The sequence below is a fragment of the Hemicordylus capensis genome, chromosome 1 (genome assembly GCF_027244095.1).
Source record: "Hemicordylus capensis ecotype Gifberg chromosome 1, rHemCap1.1.pri, whole genome shotgun sequence".
NCBI lineage: Eukaryota > Metazoa > Chordata > Lepidosauria > Squamata > Cordylidae > Hemicordylus > Hemicordylus capensis.
The window spans coordinates 396,704,596-396,725,795 of NC_069657.1; the positions used below are offsets into that span (position 1 = coordinate 396,704,596).

Below are 21,200 nucleotides of genomic sequence, written 5' to 3' on the forward strand. Positions count from 1 at the left end.
GATGCTAGAATACAAGGACATGGGATTTGAAAGTAGGAGGTGAAGACAGGTTGTACTAAAGTCACAGCTTGCACAGAGTAGCAGCCATTCTGTTCTGTACAACAGTAAACGTTCTTTGCGGCCCTGTGCATTAGAGGACAGACTTGGTGTAGCATCTGGAATTGTCAGCATCAGGTTCTATCCCCCTTACTGAGAATTATCTGATCTCCAGCCTATTCATGCCTGAGATAGTGATTCATTTGGCAACAGGTTTGATGGCCTGAGCTGCTCCTATAGTGACAGCCTTATTTCCTTGTATCTTACCTGAGTGCTCTCAGCTGCATCTTAATCCCATTATTTCCCTTTCATTGACTAAAGAGAGCAGTTGACCTTGCTCTTCTGCTTCAATTCTGGTTCTGGCTGCGCTCAATCATTTCTTGTCTCTCCAGCCTTGTCTTCACCAAACTGAATATGCTCATTCTTCCCCCACTCCCAACTCACCTTAAGTCTTAATATACCAACTTCACATTGGTGGCACAAAGAAGCCCTATTCACACATTATGTTCAACACTCATACAATGAGTGTATAATGTACACAGGTACAAATCCATACACATACACATATGTACAAATTTGTACACATACATAATGCACACATTATAACACAGGTATAGCAGTACATTTCTTGTCTGTCCCATACATTTGAGGAGCCTGTATCCAGGTTCGCTTCTAGAATGAACACAGGTACAGTTGGCCCCGGCAGCTGCTGCACATGGGTTCTTGGAACCTGTGCGCACAATTACAGCTCCGCCCCTGTTTGGAACCAGAAAATGAACCTGATCAGTTGGGTATGTTTACCTGAGATAGTGGGATAGTGAGGGATCCTTTCTGTTAAGTGAAACCTTAACGCAAGAAAGGAGGCACCTAGGCCAGGTAGCCCTTGTCTACAGCTCATAAAAATACCAAAAATAGCCTGAGACAACACTGCTTTGTAAGTCTTATGTAACTTCTTTGCTTATTTTTAATATTGTAAACTGCTTTGAGTGCCTTGGTCAAAGCAGAAAGGCAGCATAAAAATGCAACAAATAAGTAAATAATTAAACCAGATCATTTATTGTTGGGTGAGCCTATCACATAATGTCTCCTCTGAGCATGACAGTCCATTCAAACTGCATTCGGCACTCATGATCTGGGTCTAGAAAGAGCAACATGTTTAAGACATTGCTGCATGTTCCCATCATCAGCCCCTATGGTGGTTGGAATATCATACTCCGAGAAGCTATTATGTGACTGAGCCCCCCAGCAATTTATCTCTGATTGCAGGCTGGGTCACTTTGACTCATGTAGAGACTAGATAACAACAAACAGTATCACAGGGTGGAAGGAGCAAAAACATGTTGTGAGGTTCTTTCTGTTTTCCTAATTGCAACACTGTTTGCTAATACAGAAGGGACATTGTCTTTTATATATTGTTCTCACTGGAAATTTCATTGAATAGTACCCTATTGCTAGTATTAGTATTGCTAGTATTAGTATTAACAGCTAGTATTGCTGTTAAAATCTTATCCATATTCACTTTGAAATTTCTAATTTTACTTTCTACCCTAGGAGACCCAAGATACTGTAGTTCACATCAAACCAATAAAACATTCTACACATTCAAGCTAATATAGAGAGGATAACTGCATTGGTTTTGTACCTAGAATTCAAAATTCTTTGGGGGCCCATTCTTTTCCCAGGAGAGGAGAGCTGGTCTGGTGGTAGCAAGCATGACTTGTCCCCTTAGCTAAGCAGGGTCCACCCTGGTTGCATATGAATGGGAGACTTGATATGTGAGCACTGTAAGATATTTCCCTTAGGGGATGGAGCTGCTCTGGGAAGAGCAGAAAGTTCCAAGTTCCTTCCCTGGTATCTCCAAGAAAGATTCCTGCCTGCAACATTGGAGAAGCTGCTGCCAGTCTGTGTAGACAATACAGAGTGAGATGGACCTATGGTCTGACTCAGTATATGGCAGCTTCCTATGTTCCCATCAGTTACATACATTCTCATGCTGGCTCCAATTCCTATTGTGATTTAGCAGAAATAGCATCAGTTTTCCTCATTTCCCCCCAATGATTCCAGGAGCCAGGTTTCCAAAATCATAATTGCTAACATCTAGACTAAGAGGAGTGTAAGGAGTGCTTCTGCTCAGGCGCGTAAAGGAGGAACAGTTTTCAGTTATTCCCCCTTCCCTCTGCAGCTGCCAGTGCTTTACAAAAGTATGTCCCTGAAGGTTGGGATCCTTGGGACATATTTCTGGGAGACACAGGCAGCTTCAGAGGGAAGGGGAGATTGTGTTTCCTGTGCACCACTCTTCGACTGAATGTCTGCCAGTATATTGTAAGAATAATGCATGTGGGAAACCTTCAGACCGTAGAAAGTCCCATTTAGATTTGTGTTTCATGATTATGTCTTTACAACCATCACCATTAGAAACTTGTTTTAAAGTCAGCTAATAGGCACTAATCTGGATTGTTGGATATTAAGCACCTTTAACAGCAACAACAAATACTGATATACTGCTTTTCAACAAAAGTTTCCAAAGTGGTTTACACAGAGAAATAATAAATAAATAAGATGGCTCCCTGTCCCCAAAGGGCTCACAATCTAAAAAGAAACATAAGAGACACCAGCAACTGTCACTGGAGGTACTATGCTGGGGGTGGATAGGGCCAGTTACTCTCCCCCTGCTAAATAAAGAGAATCACCATGTTAAAAAGGTGCCTCTTTGCCAAGTTAGCAGGGGAGTCATTAGTACGTTAATCACTAGTACGTTCCACTAAGTTTAATGGGACTTACTTTTTAGTACTTGCACTTAGTATTTCACCCTTACAGTGCAATCCTGTGCATATTTGATCCAAAATAAGTTCAAAAGGTTTAAAGGACAGATTTAGCTAGACCAAACTTGAAATCAAATTGACAGTGGGTTTTTCCTGGGGAAAACTAGGCCATCTGTTATGGATTTGCAGTTATATATGGCATTACTGAAAAGAAGTTAACCTGCTGAGACTGGCTTTAATCTTATAGGTCAGGCATGTCCAGTTTCTCCAGCCTGGGTGGCTTGGTTCTCATTGGTCAAGTTTTTGGAGACCTCCATCCATGATGTTGCTACTCATCTCCCCTCCCTTTGTTACCTTAGCTGGAAATGGTCCAAGCTTCAGGGGTGGAAAATTGTCTCAGTCCTAAAAGAATGAATGAGAAGAGTCTCAACCAGCTGGTTAGAAAGCCTGGAGTTGGGCTAGTGCCACTTGTCTAGCTTTAAGAAAATGATGGTAAAACACTGAATTATCTACTGAATGATCATCCAAGTTGTGAAAGAATAACCTTGACTTCTGGTATTACCATCCGAGGTAGCTTTTTCATTCTTCTCCAGCCAATATTTACAGCTGTATAGGAAGCTGCCATATACTGAGCCAGAACATTGGTCTGTCTAGGTCAGTATTATCTAGCTGGACTGGCAGTGGCTCTCTAGGGTTTTCAGACAGGGGTCTTTTTTAGCCCTATTTGGAGATGCCAGGGATTAAATTTGGGACAATCTGCATGTAAAGCATGTGCTTTTCTATTGAACTATGGTCCCATCAGTAGCTAAGCAGCACCTGCTACTGTATACATTTGTTTTATGGTATATATAAAAGACTTGCAGGAATAATTGCAGGACAGAATTCATTCTTCCAGAACTACACATAGCCCTAAATCATAAGGCATAATAAACATTTGTAACCTTTTAATTTCTGCTGTGTGCTGCTAAAATAGATCCATAACATTTTCAGGAAAATACCTGTGATACCTTTGAAACTTGATTTACAAAGGTGCATACTATTAAAAATATGCATAGTTTGGGTATTAATTATTTATAGAGCCCTTTCTTGTGATCCGTGAGAAAGGGCTTGAAGGGGCAGGGGAGGAAGCTTCAAAAAGCTTACCTCCCCCACAGGCGATCTCAGTCACTTTGCTGGGTGGGTGGATTGCCCGCTCAGACGACTGCTGGCTGTTGCTGGCAGCAGGAAGGTTTGGGGGCCGTGAGGCCCCCAGAACTCCCATGATGGACTGCATGAGTGCATGGTGCATTATGGGGATTCTCCCGACACCGGCCAGGAGCCCTGCAGTCTCCGAGCAGACAATCCAAAACATTGGGCTAAGGGAGTGCTTGCTCCCTTAACCTCATCTAAAAGGCAGGCTCCGGAGGCAAGTTTGCTGCTGGGAGCTGGTTCTGACAATCAGCCGAGACTGGGCTTGGCTTTCTTAGCCCAGTTTTGGCTGATAATTAGAACAGCCTCATAGAATTGCTACTGTTTCTTTAATAGGCATTACTAATCTCAAATGAAATAACAGCACTTTTGAAAGTCAAAGGCCTGTTCAGATGAACAGTGGCCCTTACACGCAATCCCATAGGGGCCTCGGTGAGAATGTGCCTGCCTCAACATCACTAAAGCATGTGCTGATGCAGTCTTGGCACATTCTTTAATTGCATGTGGGTGGGCATGTTCATTGGAATTATCCCTCTACATGTGCTACAAAACCCTGCTTAAGCATATGTAGAGGGTTGATTTGGAAGAACATCCGTTGTGATTAAAGGATGTGCCAATATCTCATTGACATGTCCTTTAGTGATGTTGGGTGGGTGCATTATCGCTGTGGCCCCAAAATAATTGTGTATAGGAGCTATTGCTCATCTGAACTGGCCCCAAGTGAGGGTTTGATTTTTTGTGCATGCTAAGTAAGAGGTTGTTTGTTGGATCTTCATGTTGTTCTGCTTACCCTGAGAAGTGACAGTGTAAGCATTGTTACCTCCATGTGAACTGGTATTTTACCATATTAGTAAAACTCATGGGCTTAACACTGGAATATTGCTATATTTTGGTGGAGACAGATGACCAGGAACCATGTAGTATCTATCTGAAAATTTAGCTCTGAGAGCTGGTAGCTATTTGTATCCTCTGACCCATATAGGTAATGCCATTATTGCTGTATCACCATAGTAGATGCAGGGAGCCATGATACTAATATTGGGCTTCTTTTGTGGTTGGAGGCTACAGCTATGTTTCCATGCAGTTACCAATGCCAAGTGTGTGTGGGGGGATTATGTGGTTATTGTGTGTTTCCAGGTTATCTGTTTCAACCCTCAGTTGCATTCAATCATCCAGTTGCCCTTCAAGCAATAGACTTTGGAAAGACTATCATCCCTTTGACCAGCCCGTTCTGTTTTTCCTTCCTTCGTAATGAAATTATGGTCACCACCAGAAGAGGTGTGCGGTTCCCAAGGGTTTAATCTTCTCAGCACTTTCAGAAAGAAAACAGTTTTGAAATCTATCACCCCCAGTTCAAAGCATCGCTGAAGGATGTCTTCCTAGCCAGGATGTGGTTTCTCATAGTTCAAGATCTGAGAAAAATCTAGAGGAATTACTGTTTCTCATAGCTTTCTCTTATTTTCCTCAGCTCACCTTGTCATGTTGGAGCTGCTTCATTATGGAGTCTCACAGAGAAAATCTTTCTGCAATCAGTAATGGTTTCTTCCAGCAAAACTTCATCATAATTTACCCACCTATACAATACTTCCAGGAACTGCTGAAAATCTGTGACTCCATGTTGCTGTTCAGTGGGGTGCCACTTTAACAAACGCACCAGTTACAAACACAACGTCTTGCATTTCCCTTTCCTTTAAATGTCCACTCTAAATTTATGGGAACAAACACCCTTCTTGAAGCACCACACATTCTAGAGACTTTCGGAATTTTTCAGAGTTCCCACTGTGATTTTATTTTTCTAAGCTGGTTTGTAAAACAAAGTGAAGGAAAGAGCCCTCAAACTTTCACTTGGGAAATCTTTCTGTTTTCTTCAGTATGGGCTACTTCTAGTGCAATCCTAGCTATTCAGTTATTGGGGGGAAATATAGCTGGAATGTGTCTGGATGATTTAGTATCTGTATTAGTCACATGGTTTGAGTATTCCCTAGCAGCACTGTCAGATGATAGAAAATGAGTCCTGATGTTGGACAGCATCCCATTAATCAATCAAGGTGAAAAATGCTTATTTTTAAAAATGAGGCCTAGACGCACTAATGAATCTCCAGAGGCAAGGAAGACATATGCATAGGAGCAGGTGATAAAAAGTGTATTCGTTCCCCTCCAAGTAATATGATACGATTTTTGTGGCTTGCTTTTCTCTCTCACTAAGCAACAATGCTTCACTAGTGCTGTGGGAAAATGCATAATAAGTTGTGTGTGACTGATGTAAAAGGAGCTTTTCCATATCTGTCTTTCATGGTTCTATAAATCTGTCTTTCATGGCTTTTCCATCAGAGCTGGATGGAAAACCTGCTCAGAAACATAAATATATACGCATTAAATATAAAACAAAGTAAGAAAAAATGAAATACGTTTTCAGGATGGAACAAATTCCTCAAAAATATTACTTTCTTATTTAAAAGATTTAATAGAAAACAGCTTTTGGAATGTTTTGTTCAGCTCAATTGAATTTCAAAGTCTCAACATTTAGGGAAAACAAAACACAGCAATTTAAAATTGCTATCTTGGAGGCATTTCATATGGGTGTTGCAATGCAGAGTAGACATGTATACCCAAATTTATCTGGGAATTTTCAGAGGATAAAAGATCCACAGACACAGTGGATAAAAAATAATCATCTTGCGCCTTGGTGCGAGGTCTTGAAGCACTGAGTTTACATATTCATAGCCAGCTATTTCTTTCGCTGCATCTGTTCATTTCCATGAACAAAAATGCTGCTAGTGGTTTTGGTAAGGATGTAGTAAGCATCAAGGCTTACATAGGGGATAGTTCTACAGTTTTACATTTGCTGCAGGGGTGGTGCCATAAGATGTTTGATATGTTAGTGGAGCTATACATTCCTGAATCTAATGTTGTAGAATAATGGTTTACTTGCCAGAATCCAAAACCAAACCACTTTGCTTTTAAAAATTCAGTTATGCTAGGACAATGACAAAGAAATTATAATCTGGATTGTATCTATGCATCTGTAAAATCATTGTACGAATGTAGAATCTATTATCTATATATGAATTTCAAATATTCAGTGTTGGACATAGAATATGGAATTGTGACAATCGGCTTTCTTTAAAACAAACAAAAGCTTTTGTCCCTCATGGTTGTGGCGAAGAATGGCTTGTAAATGCATAGGCAGTGTATGGTGAAATCTTGGAAAGGATCTGGTTTGGGATTCTGTTGATCAGGTTGTGGCACTTCAGTGCCCCGAGCAGCTTCCATTCCATATTCCAGAGTTATTGTCCCCTGTCCTTATCATGCCACAATTTCTGTCGTCATCTACACCCTTCTCTCCTTGCTTTTGCCAGTCCATATCAATAGCAATAGTATACCACAATTCTGGTAGCAGAATTACGTACACATTTAGTAAATAAATGCCAGTCTCTGCAGTTCTGGTAGCAGAATTACATATAAATTCACTAAATAGATGCCAATCTACTTCATTTATTTGGTTTGTTCAGAGGGCACAGTTTAGGGTTGTTTGACCATTTGGTGCATAGTTCACATAGCAGACCTTTTCATTTCTTGTTAAGATAAAGCATTGCCTGCTGGGAACTGTAGTCATTTCAGCCTGCAGTTTTATGAGCTACTTCAGAAGCCATATAATCAGTTCTCCCTTGCCATGGCTTGTCTTGAGGTTGGCTTTGTCCATTCTCTGATTTGTCATTGCTTTATATTTTATTTATTTCTCATGTTGTGAGAGAAAAGTTTGCTTCAGATGGCGATGCTAACGAACAACTGTACCTGGCATCCTTTTAGCTGTACCCCATAATACACATAACACTTTGGCCTTCTGAGAAGGGTGGTTGTTTTATAGCCAGTTGAATGACTCCAGTGAGCACTTTTTCCAGCTAGGAGTAGCTGTCCACTGGTAAGGTGATGGGTTTCAGATGGACAAAGCCATGTTTTCCTTGTGGCCATCAGGCAGCATGTCATGTAAAATACACAAAGATTATGCATTTCATAAAGTAAAGGAGGAGTGAGGCAGCCGGGTATTCTGAAAAGGACATTTTGCTTGTCTAAGGGTGAGGTGATGTAAAAGTAACTTCACCATGTCTTCCAGGGGGCTAGAAGGGGGCCTAGGGTGTAATCAATGTACCTTCTGTTATATAAGCTTTTGGGACTCCACGTGTAGATGTGCTGGGAACCCAACTGAAGGCAGAAGGGCAGGGTAGGAGAGAGGATAAACCCCACTACCTATGCAGAAAAATATTGGGTTGAAACGACCTCCAAACCTTCCAAACTGGTTGTACTTGTGGATACCACATTAATACTTCTTGCCACCACTGATAAATACTTGTGGCGGCAGAGGGCAGCACAAGGGGCCTGTTTTTCTCAGCCAATGCAAGAAGCTACTACTCACTGTCCCTAAAGGCTGCTTTGCAGACAATTGAAACCAGAGTCCTCCCTTTTCTCCTGAAGCAGGGCAGAGAGTAAGGATGTGATGTCTCTGAGCCGCCAAAATCCCTTCTCCAAACTATCAACTTAGGGCTAAAAGAAGGCTAAAACACCCCTTCCCTACCCCCACAAACAGGTGTGTGGGTGGGTGTGGCATTGGTTTTAGAGACAGCATCCTGAGGGAGGGAGGCAGTGAGGGGTTTTTCCTAGTTCACACCCCCACCCCCACAAATTTCATAGGGTCCTCAGCCACTTGTCTCTAATGACTACATTGTCCTAGTACCTCTAAAGGGGATAATCCATCAGGAGCAGAGAGGATGGCATTGGCAGGCCTCTGGCAGGACCTGACTGAAGCTCCCCCTTAGCTCACCACATTGCAACCAATCTGATTGAAGCATTCACAGAAATTTGCTGGTGCTCTGCTTGGCCCTTGCTCTTGCCTATCCTCAATGGGAAGGGCTTTATACTGGCTTTAAATCTCTCCCCGATGAGTTTGGTGTGTGAATGTGTACTTTGAAAGAGGTATTTCTAGACAGCTCATGACCAGATGAGCAAAATTAAGTTCATACAGCACACTGAATGTTTTGAAGTCATGTAGAAGTTTTTGATAACACACTGTCGGCAGCGTCCAGACTAGTCTTGCTTTAGCATAAATGTTGTTGTGCTAGCTGAAAGACCTAGTGGAAGGTTTTTGTGTGAAGGAAGTAGCCGCTGTGCAAACTCATTCTTGCACGAGGGGAAGATGTTGCACTCTTCCTAGCATGACATGGCACACCAGCTAATTGTTACACAACAATTGCGCACCCTTTTGCACAAGTTCATACATGTTCCTACAAAGCGCCTTCTTCCACTAGCAGTAGCCCAACAAGGTGCACTAGTTAATTCCAGTGCATTAATTCTAGTTAAATCATATGTGGCACAAGTTCATATGAGTTCCTGAGAAGGTTCAGTTTTTGCTAGTGGTAGCATAACGTTGCAGAACACCTCAACTGCAGAGAGTCCTTCCATGATGCTACCACATGTCACAGGGCATTTAAAAATAAGGTGGGGCTGTTTTACTTTTGTTGCAGGGCTTTGTCCTCCTAAGGAAAGATATGACAAAACAAGCATGTCCAGTCTGAGACACATTGATATAGAAAAGTTGTGGGCTGAAAGGTTGGTGGTATTGGTAGGAGAGAAAGGGAATGTGTGTGAGTATATATGTAACCGAAGAGAGAATTTGGGATCAGGAGCTGAGAGCAATTCCCACAAAAATTTGCCTATACAAAAAAATAGTCCTCGTGGACCTTATGAGTATTACATTAATTCAACAAATTAATTTAAATGCAGAAGCAGCTTTCTCCTACTTTTTGTTACCATGGAAATGACTGACAGGTCTGCTGTCTGTAGGAGAGCAAATAAACATAATAGGACACTTGTCTTTTTCACCTCCCTATGACTGCTACTCTGTGTCATCCCTCTAGCAAGCTAGACACACGCAAAGGTGTATCAGTGCACTTGTGTTGAAGAAGCAAAAATGTGGCTTCACACGCTTTTCTGTATGTAAAACAAGCATCATGGTGGAGTCAGGGAAGAGATGCTGAAGGATACAAAGAGTCATATGTAGAGTTTCGTAGGTAAAGCTTGCTATTCCACAATCTAATAGCTAGCACTGGATTAAAATTAGTTTACTGTTATCAGAAGTTGTGCTCATATTATGCTTTATTATGTTGCACAGTCCTCCCGTTGTTCTAAGTGAGATGCACTGCATATGCATTCTACAAGTTGCAATGTTCTACTAAAAAGCACGCAGGTGCTGGTTGCAGAGGCAGGGTGCCTTCATGTCTACTATGCACAGCGCCATCGCTGTTTCAATGCTGTTTTCATTATGGAAGCAGCATCGGAACAGTGACGACACTGTACTTAGTAGGTACAGCTCCATGACTAGCACCTGCATGCATCTGAGTAGAATGCTGCAGTGTGTGTGCATCTTGCTTGGAATGACGGGGGACTGCGCAGTCCTTAAACCACCATTCTTTAGGTAGCTGGAATATACTACGTGGTATCTGTAATCCTTCTCTAGCATAATATGGGGACAAAAAGCAATTGCCCGCAATGTACAGCTAATGTACTCTGGGAAAGTGCCATTAAACTGTAATGTGAGCAGAAACTCTCTTAACTTCCCCAACTTTGCACTTCCAAAATCAATGTTTGTGTTGCTTATAGGAAAAGATAAGTAGCCAAGATGCAGAAATGCCTTGTGGGTTGCATGCATTCAGTTTAGAACAGCAGAAGCAGAGCTTGCAGTTTTGTCTGGCCCCAGATTTTCAAAGCAGTAGAATCAAATGTAAGGAATCTGCTTCCTGCCCTGATTTCATTCTCCAGAGTTCAAAAGTCTGTAAGCCACTTCTCATTAAACCATCCCTTGCAGAGAAAGATGGTAGATCTGATGGTTCATCCTGCTTTGTTCTACTGGATAGATCACACATAGAAGGATCAGGAGCACAGAGCAGAAATGCTATTTGGATAGGTGGCCTGTATTTTCAGCTTTTGATGAGACCCACAAAATGCTTTCTTAGCATCACAAAATCCTTCCAACCACTGGAAAACATTTGAATTGTCTCAGCCATTTTGTGATATCTCTTAACAGTTTCTCCATGTTTGTGATAACAGCAGCCATTTATAGATAAAGTAAAACAGAGTGAGAAACATAAATACCCCATTATAACAACAATAGTTTTCTTTCATGACATATATTGAAGGTTAAATGGTAACTGTATTCTTTTTAATATAGTCGCAGATCCACCATGTGTATTGCATCGCTTGTATGCCAGTTAATTCTTTTTAAACCATAATTTTTAAACCTTTAAACCAATACTCAACCTGAGCCTTCAAATCAAACTAGGCTATACATCTAAATAAATGCCTCCAGTAACCCTGCGTGAGTTTTGTACTATTTCTATTTTACAGATGGAGCAACTCAGGCAGATCATAATTTCTCTGGTGTGCATTAATGAGTCTGTGGCTGAGCAGAAACTTGAACCCAGGCTCAAGGCTGTCCTCCAGTCATAGGACAAAACATATTTTTATTTTATGACGACAAGAGATAGGTCAGTAACAGTACTATCACCTGCTAAAAAGTACAGTCAAAGCAAGGTTTCCTTCATGACTCCTGCCCACTTGCCATCTTAACATGTAGGTTCTCTGTGGTAGATAAATGTATGTGACAGAACATCAGCTCCAAGTGGTCTTAGTACTGGGAGGGGGCTTAGAGGATTTGGCCAGATGTCTTTCTGTCACATCCATCTGGAGCACATACTCTGAAAAGGACAGTCACAGAAAACTCTACAGCCCTGTAGTCCTATAGCGCTTAGATCTTCACTGAATGAACACACACCTCATTTGCTTGCCAGTTATTTTTCCGCACATTTTAAAATCCCATAATTATCCCAAATTTATTTTTGCTTTTCTTCACTCTACAGGCAGGTTGCTCTGTGAGTGTCAAACTCATTCATTTGCAGATTAAATCCAACCTTGAGCTATCAGGCCTCATCTGCATTGCAAGGAGCTGTGCTTACCTTGCTTGACTGGCTCAGGGTCTTGGGCCTTTTCCTGAGTGACAAAAATATTTCCTCTTACTTCAGGTGTGTAATTTAAGTAATAAATGATTTTGTAACTTCAATAAGCCAGTCTGCCTCAGCATCAAGAACTAAGTGGTTGATGGTAAATATCTGATGTTCTAGATGTGTCTCAGGGGGATATTTTGTAGCTGCTGCCATTGGCATATTTCTCATGTTGGGGCAACTCTCTGTAGTTCAAGCCACTGGAGCATCCACGCCTGAGTTAGGAAGGGAGCAAACTCACAGGTTTGTAAGGACTGTGAGGTGATGCTGTCAACACCTCTAACATAGCTGCAGCTGCCATCTGAGAGAACCTCACACACGTATCCTTTCTGATCTATTATGGCCATGACATCAAGCAGCTAAAAGCCCCATTGGTCAAGGGCATGCAAGCAGCAGAGCCACAGATGGACGTTTCAATCCATCACTCAGAATGAAGAAATGGTGGGGATCTATCCAATTCTGACAAACCTTTTCCGTGAGCACTGAGAACAGTTTTTACTTTTCAATATGTCAGTATGATCTAGCTCTGTTCGTCTATCTCTCTGTATGTATGTACAAACAGTATATCACAATGTTGCCTTTTTGTTGGAAATATCAAAGTACAAAGATTGTAAACCAAATTGGTGTAATAAAAGTTCCAGATAATTCATGTTGTCTGATATGCACATGTCTGACTTTCAGTGTAGGGTACATATCACCACACATTAAAAAAGGAGTCACTGTGCTCTGAAAATGCACTATGTTCTTATCATACATGCTAAGTCTTCTGCAGAGACAAGCTTGAGGAAAACTGGTTTTTCTCATTTACAATAGCAGTTAGTTGTGCATAGCACTGATTGGCTGGCACTTGTACAATTACAACCACCACCTCCCTTTCTGGAGCAGTCTTGCAATGTCTTATAAATCGATTCCATTAAAAAAAAAAAAAGACAAGATTGAACTTTTGATTATTTAAATGTACAAATTGGTTTGAAGAATTGCTTTGAAGAATTACCAAAAAAGAGGCATACAGCCCTCCAGAAGCATGGAGTAAAGTGCAAGAACTGCTGGTAAGTACATCTGTCTTGTGATCTGAAGGCCAAGGGATGCTAGCCTTCACTCCATAGAAGGGGGTGGGTGCGGGTGGGGAACATGGTGAGTTCTGTTTGAAAATGTACCCAAATGCACCCATAATGGCTAGTTAGATTCAGGTTGGAAGAATAAAATTAAGAGAGGAGTGTTAAATGGCTTGGCCATATTAAAATGCTATCAGAATATTTATGGCTTCTAGGAGTAGCCTTTGATAATATCCTTCATGAGCTGACACAAATGATGCATGGTCAGAGGCATTCTTAATGGCTTACCACTTCCTTTACCTAGAAGTCCACATAAAAGTGATATTCTATTACTCAGTCCTATTTTTGATTTTTTCTTACTTTAATTTTATTTTCCATTTTAATTTTTGGTTGCTGCTCACTGACTGTAATAATAAATTCATTCATTCATTCACTTGTAGAAATATGTTCCTGAGGATTGCAAGTCCTCAGGAACGTATTTGTAAAAGTGGAAAGGCCATTATGTATAGTTCATCCAATCTCTATATATAATTCTCTAAGGCGTACCCATCGCTAATCCCATGCATGGCAACTCTCGAATTTGCGAGCAGAAGCACCATGGTGATTGGGCAGTGGGGATTCCATATGCAGATAGGGAGGAGGAGCCTGTGATGGTTAAGGTCAGTTGGAATGCAACTGTTACTGGTTGGAAGATGTTCTTGATTGTAGAGGAGAGGAATATATATAAGTATAGTGGGCAGGGGTCTGCGAAGAGATGGGTTGTGAAGGAGGAAAGAGCCCCTTCAGGAAAAGGAGGCTGTTGTTGTGTGAATTAGATGAGGAAACGAGATGGGCATGATCAGTTAACTCAGGAAAGCGGGGAGAGAGAGAGAAGGGAGAGGAAGAAAGACAGGGAAAGAGTGAGTAGAGGAGAGAGAGAAAAAGAAGGAAGGGGAAGAGAGAAAGAAGGAAAGGTGAGGGATGGACCCGAGCCTGCCAGTGGCCTGAGAGGAACGAGCAGCCATGGCGGTGCCTATTGGCAGGAAGGAAAGACCCTAGTCAACCACTGCTGCTGTTTGAGGCTACCGAGGCCATTGGCGCAGGCAAGGGATGGGCCCGGGCCTGTCAACGACCTGAGGGGAACAAGCAACCATGGCGGTGGCAGCAGCAAGGAAGGGCCTGCTCAACCACTGCTGCTGCTCCTCCTGTGAGGAGGAGGAGGAGTGGGGATTGGGTGATGGTGAGGAGGTCTCTGGGGATAGGGGGCTGCAGCTTGGCCAATAGGCACCAGCAATGCTGCAGCCATGACCAAGAGGGTGAGGGGGATGGAGGATGAGGAGCAAGAGTGCGGCTCAGGTGAAGTTGGAGCGATCTCTGAGGTGAGGGGGGCTGTGGCAGGGGGTGAGGAGAGCAATCAAATACTAGTGTGCAGATGCTCTGCGTGGGTTAAGCTAGTATATTTTATATCTTTTAAGCCTCTTGGATTCTATGGAAGAAAACAGGGAATAAATTTAAATACTTTGCATGACCAAAATTAGATCCTACTCAGTAAACTGGGCAGGTATATAAAATATTGAATTTTTTTTTTTGTGCTGGATGAGCCTCAAAAATGACAATAATGTAACATTTTTTGCATATTTCACCATCAATAGATACCAGAATCAAATATGCTTACAATAAATGCAGATCAGTAATGAGTGGAGACATGGTCCTACACATGGAATGAAATCATTTAAAAATGTGACACCAAAATCATTACTGAGCATCTGAGTTAATAACTATAGAAGGGGGCGCCAAAATCCTCTTCCAAGGTTAACAATACAATTTGTGCACATTTACTCATAAGTAAGTTCCACTGAGGCCAATAAAACTTACAGGTAACTGCACAGGATTACAGCCTTCGTCTGCTGAATTTTAGTCCTCCAAATAATAGCATTTTGAAAGTTCTTACCATGGTAGAGCTAATAAATAGCAATTGTAGTATGTAAAGGCCAAGCATGCTCAAAGGAATGAAGAACTAGGGTCATATTGTTGGGAACAGTGGACAAAATCTCTTCCTATGAAAATTAGGGTTGGTTTGGGCGAATGCTCAACAGAATTCCAGATTATATAAGCAATAATGTACCTGCTACACTTCTAGAATACTTTATTGCTGTGTGACTACTGTTGGAGAAACAGTTTCTGTTCTTCCTTATTTTCCTGTTTAATCTGCTACATGATTTTTGGTTCTTTCAGCACTGCAGAAAGCTTGAGGGGTGTGGGGGAGCAGCACATTTTTTAGGTCAGATGGGGATGTGTGTGTTCGTTGCTGAACATGAAATTCTTCCTATAGCAGATGACAACTGTCACTGGCAAGGGTGTTGCCTGCACTCCCCCTAATGATCTCTACTTGACCATATTACTAAGGGAAAAAAATGCCAAGACAACACAGCAGGAGACATAACTGGGTCGTAGAATGTGTTGATGCTTAAATTCAAAAGCAAATTGCATCCAGGAAGCCATTTAAGTCATTGCAGATCCAATCACTGGCTTCACAATAACTCACATTTCAGAAATGCATGCAAAAGCAAGGACATCTTGAGAGTCACAAGGTTTAGAGGAGTGGTTCATTTGTGTAGCATTATGTGTTAACTGAGAACATGTCAAAACTGTTTATACTTCTACAAACTTGTGTGGATAGGGGGGGAAACCCGCTCTGGCACATATCTGGAATAATACCTTAGATGAACATGCAAGTATGATCTAGGACATTTGTACCTAGACATCATCTATGTCCTATGACTGATCTAGGACATCTGTGTGTTTCCCACGTCTCCCCACCCTAAACTCTGAAAGTTATCTATATCATGTGCACTGCACATTCCCCACCTCAGCTTTATAGAGTGGGGAAGGGGCAGGATTGATGTTACAAGCTAAAGCAGGGTACAAGCTGAGTGTGGTTCTGTGATGGGACCCTGCAGTCTGCATCTTAGGCTTGCAATAGGCCTTAGAGCTGCTGGAGTGAGCACCATCAGTTTCAGGGTCAAATGGACAGCTCCTAGCAATGTCAAGGCCTGGCCAGACTGAGAGCACAACTCTGTGTGAAGGCAGCAGGACCCCAAGCCCCACCAGAGGATTCCCTATGAAGTGGTGGGGCAGGGGATTCAAAATGCAGCATGGTGGGGGAGGAGCTGACCCTCTCTTGCAATTTGTGCTTTTCCATCCCAAGTTTTAAAAACTTTTTCTCCTGGCAGGTGTTACTTCCTAACTCAGAGCCCCATTCGGGGGAGGGGGGGCTGCTTAAAAGGGAGTGAGCACAAATGGGGGAGAATTCAGCTCTTCCTTTTGCCCACCCATGCTGCCTTTTAAATTGCCCCCACCCCAACATTTTACTAGGATTTGGCAGTAGACCCAGTTCTGCACACAGGTTTGCTGCCATCAGATCAAAGTTGGCCCTAAGATGTTCCCTGCTTCCAACTGAAAATCACTCTTTTTATATTCTTTTATAGTATTTTATAGTCTTTACTTCTCATTTCCTGTGATGAGGAAGGCACTTTTTCTGTCCTAATACTGCTTCTCCAGTAGTGTCACTAGAGGGGGGGGAATCGAGAGGAGCATTGCATTTCTGAGTAGGTGAGCTGTGTCTCATATGCTGGATTTCAGAAACATAAATTGGGGGGCAGGTGGGGCAAACAAATTGTCTAAGGGGGCCCTTATCTGGATGAAGTACTTGATGAAGATGTAGAAAGTTATTATATGAGTAATTGGTTTACATTTTCTGTAGCCCTCCAGTGACAGGAGGAGGGGATAAAGCAAGGGACAACTGGGTATCATAATCCTCACCAAAGCCCTGGATAACCTCTTCTAAAGGTTTAGTGTAGGTATTAAAAAGGATGGGGGAGGGGAGAAGAGGGAACCCTGTGGGACAGCATAGGCGAATGGCCACAAGATTGAGCAGAAGTCCACCACCACCTTCTGGAACCTACCTACCTGTGAGAAAGGATTGCAGCCATTGCAAAATGGTGCTCTTGGTCAAGAGGCCCACTGATCCAGGGTTGAGTTATTTCCCTCCTCTGGGTGTGGTTGCACTTGAAAGAACAGGTTTGCAGCCTGGGAGTAACTCCTGGACCCAACCTTACTTCTGGATGTCAAGGTGTCTGCTGTGGCCTAGGCTGCATTTACCCACTTCAGTCTGCCTGCCCTCATCTTTCAGAGAAGCTCTCTTGCACATCCTGCCACCTTCTAAAGCTTGACTGATTGAAATTAGTGAGCAATAGCTCCTTCTCTCCAAAACTCCTTGCCACCTAATCATTGGATGACGCCTTTCCTGACAATTTTTTAAAAGAATCTGAAGACATTTCTATTTTAGCAAGCCCTCCCCATTTTAATTGTTATTGTTTTTTTCCTTTTCTGCTACTTATGTGGTTTGTATGTTGTTTTTATGATGGCTGCCATTGCTCTGTGTGTGCTTTTTAAATTGTTGCATTCTTTCAGTGTTTGTTAGCCATCTTGAGTCTGCAGGAAAAGGTAGGCTATGGATGTTTTAAATTAATGAATCCATCCATCTCAGTGGCCAGCATGATGTGCAACTTTACAGAGATGCTGCACACTATGATGGGGTTGCTGTGTACTCGTAAGGCAAACCTGACACTGTAGAGAACATATAGTTCTGCAAGCAGTGCTGCCACAGTTTCTTCCATTCATGACAATGGGAACGGCAGCAGCACTGCTTGCACAACTGAACATTCTCCACAGCATTGGGCCTGCCTTATGAGTTTACAGCAGCCCCAACACTGTTGCTGTTAAACCACATAGAGACAGAGCTCTGGTGTACCAATAAAACAAGGTACGTGTGCAGTGGCTTTGTAATGCTGCACATCATGTCGGCCAATGTTTTTTCCTGACCGTCCCCTAGCTTGGCCCTTATATATTCTCTATACTACGTTGCCCTGCTCTATATTTATACTATAGCCAAATATATCTCTAGGTTACATATCTCTCTAAGCTTGCTTGTATGCAAGGACACAGCAATGTCTAAATCTTACCATACATATGACTCCCATCTGGCTTGATATGTCTTAATTACCCTTTGCTCAGCTTCTGAGCTCAGCTTTTGTCCTCCCAGACCTCTATGCACCTATCCTCTCTAAACCCATTTGTTACATCCACTATTGTGTCTTGATTTATGCTGATGTCCAATTGCCCATCCACATGCTGATGGTGCTGCCAAATGATAAGAAAAGAACCCCATTTCTGAAGAGGTTTAGCAGATCTGTATTCCTGTCTTATAATTCATCAGCTTCATATATCTTTTATACCATGATATTACAGTGGCATTATGTTCAGTTCCCAGAATAGCAGACTGGCCTATCTAAAATGAAACCTATAGAACCCAGCCCAGCTGAAGAAAAGAAAGGATACCTTCTGACAAGAATGTAGCTCAAAATAGATATTTAATTAAAGGTGGTGAAGGTGAAAACAAAAAACCACTGAGAACGTTAGTTTTGCTTTACTTCAAGAAGGTTTGGGCCAGGTGTAGTGCTTGGGTGCTGAAGGCTCTTCAGACGCGCTAATTCCCGATTGCTCTTTATGGCCTGGTTAATAAGGTACTCACTCTCTTGTCCCACTTCTGCTAGCCTCAGGTCAAATTCCACCACCGTCCTGTTATCAGTCATGCCTTCCAGCAGCTGCTTCCCTCCATCCTGAAATCAATACAACAACTGGGCTGAACACCAAACATAGGCAAAAACAGAAGTTTTGTTGGAAAGCGGTATATAATTACTCATAGTTGTAGTAATAGGAATCTCCCTGGTTTGAAGTACATTAGTCCATGGTTTCTCGACTGGCTCTCAACCAATACTTAAGGAAGACTGTAAAAAGGGGTAAGTTTGTGTCCTGCTCTCAAAGAAGTATGAAAAAGAAGATTGTGTCATTTTCTTCTTATACTACATCTCAAACTAAAATGGTAAAGGCCAAATGACATGTGTTATGTGTAGATGAGTATCATGGTAGCCCGGTTCTTTCTTCTTCAAAATCCACATTGGAGGGGGCAATAAGAAGTAGAGAAGAGGGAGGGGCACTTAATCCTTTCCCTACTTGCTCTTTCTGTGTACAAGTCCTCCCCCAAGTGGCTCTCTTGTAGGGTTTCAAAATGAAATGCATGTTGATTCCTCACTGATTGTTGCTGTAACTAACAGGTACCCTAAACAGCTGGATTTCCCCCTTTCTAGGGGCAAAACGCTGAAAACATGCAGAACAGCGTTGGTTTTGAGCTAACCTGAAGCAGAAAAACATGTGTTGGTTTAGATATTAGCTAACCACATTGCATTTGTCTTCACACAGTCAGAAGTGGCTGACACTGGTGCTACAGACACCAATAGCTCTGGCTGCCATGTTCCTGGCTAGCTAAGGAAGTACAAACCTGAGCCAGTGCCATGCATCCTGTCACCTGGAGTCCACAAAAGGGGGCAAGCCTTGACAGCCCCTCAATGTTTGTGGTCATTGCTGATCCTGCCTTATTTCCAACATCATTCTGAGCTTCAGAGGTACTCAGATTGCCTTTGCAGCCCAGTGTGGGGATAGGGATGAGCCCCCTGCCATTCCTTCTCAGCAGCTCCAGACTCAGGAAATGGAGGGTAGTGCTTGACTGTCACACTGAGCTTTGCCGGCATTTGGACCCAGCACAGCTGCTGCATTTCAAGCTCAGGATAAGGAAGACAGCACTCATTCCTATAGCACTGAGCTTCAGCAGTGCTCCTCAGAGAGCAGGAGGACACTCATCACAGCAAGGACATTTGTGGATATCACCTATTCAGCAGCCTACCACTGCTTAATGACAAATACTCACACAGTTGATGGTGTGTTATGTTCCCATTTATGAAAATGGCATTATGACAGTGACATCTTCCTACCTTCTCATTACAGTGTCAGAAGATTATAAAGTGTTTGCTTAGGGAACTTGAGATGGGTTTGGCACGCAATTCTACAAATTTTTGGTACTTCAGGGGAGAGAGACAAAAAAGCACATCATGGTGTATACTGTTACTCAACCGCTGATGCTGCTACACAAGCATGTGACACACTCAGAAGGAACTATTAGCATGGCAAAAATTAGAAGCAGGTGACATCATTATGATCCATCTGCTGCCAGTCACTTTTAAAAGTATGCCACAAAAGTGAGTCGGGAATGGTGGAAGAAGCACTGAAGCAAGATCAATGGTGATCTCTCAGCTGTAACATGGGAGTGACATGCCTTTATAAATCTCCTGTTCTGGGTCTTCCTGCTTCTCCCCTGAAGTCTATGGATTTAGAAATAAAATCCCCAATCACTTAGGTAGGCTAGTTAATCTAAACCCTTATGATCCCTAAGTATCTAGGATATTTCACAGGACTACTCTTAGTATGACCCTCTTCCATAACATTCTGTTTTCAAACACATCTCCACACCTCCTGAAAGACCACTTCCCTTTCAGCCCTCTCACACTGTCACAGTACTCTTAGTCTACGTCCATTTTGGAACATAGGAAACTGCCTTATACCAAGTGAGACCACTGGTTCATCTAGCACAGTATTGTCTACACTGACTGGCAGCGGCTCTCCAAGGTTACAGGTGGGAGTCTCTTCCAGCCCTACCTGGAGATACCAAAGATTGAACCTGGGACCTTCTGTATGCAAGCAGATGCTCTTCCACTGAGCTCTTCCCCATCCCCCAAGGAGAATATCTCATAGCACTCACATGTAGTCTCCCATTCAAATGCAAACAAAGATGGACTCTGCTTAGCAAAGGAGACAATTCATGCTTGATACCACAAGACCAGCTCTCCTATATGATGATATGTGCTTCTTCTCTCGCCTTAGTCCTCTTTTGTCTATTCCCCAACCCCAGGTCTTCTGTTCCCTTCATAAAAGGAGGAACTATTGTCTAGTAGAGCAAGGTTGGAGAACAGATTTTCAAACAAGAGCACATATCACATCAGCATTTAAAATCACATCCCCCAGGAAAATCACATCACCGCAATAAATCTGGCTATGACCATTTTCTTAAGCCCATTAGTTGTTTGATCATGCTGCTGTAGGAAACTAGAAGAGATAAACGCCAGAATCTGAAGAGCTGCCTTAGGCACACCTAAGAGCTTGGGAATGATTAAAAA

The 21,200-nt window shown here is 42.4% G+C and overlaps 2 protein-coding genes across 8 annotated transcripts in view; one reads left to right on the forward strand and one right to left on the reverse strand.

Moving 5' to 3' along the window:
• TMEM151B (transmembrane protein 151B) overlaps positions 1-12,686 on the forward strand; it is a 47,077-nt gene extending 34,391 nt beyond the window's left edge. For 4 of the 5 annotated variants that reach the window (XM_053304651.1, XM_053304668.1, XM_053304641.1 and 1 more), the window contains exon 3: positions 5,455-12,686. The gene's annotated coding sequence lies outside the window, so the exon portion shown is untranslated. Of the gene's footprint in view, positions 1-5,259 lie in introns of all 5 variants that reach the window. The other variant, XM_053304657.1, reaches the window with a different exon arrangement.
• Positions 12,687-18,486: 5,800 nt separating this feature from the next.
• The window catches only part of TCTE1 (t-complex-associated-testis-expressed 1), a 38,541-nt gene continuing 35,827 nt past the window's right edge, over positions 18,487-21,200 (reverse strand). For all 3 annotated transcript variants that reach the window (XM_053304696.1, XM_053304688.1, XM_053304703.1), the window contains one exon: positions 18,487-18,752. In XM_053304696.1, coding sequence (XP_053160671.1) covers positions 18,549-18,752 — 204 coding nt within the window. In that variant the 3' untranslated portion in view covers positions 18,487-18,548. The remainder of the gene's footprint in view (positions 18,753-21,200) is intronic.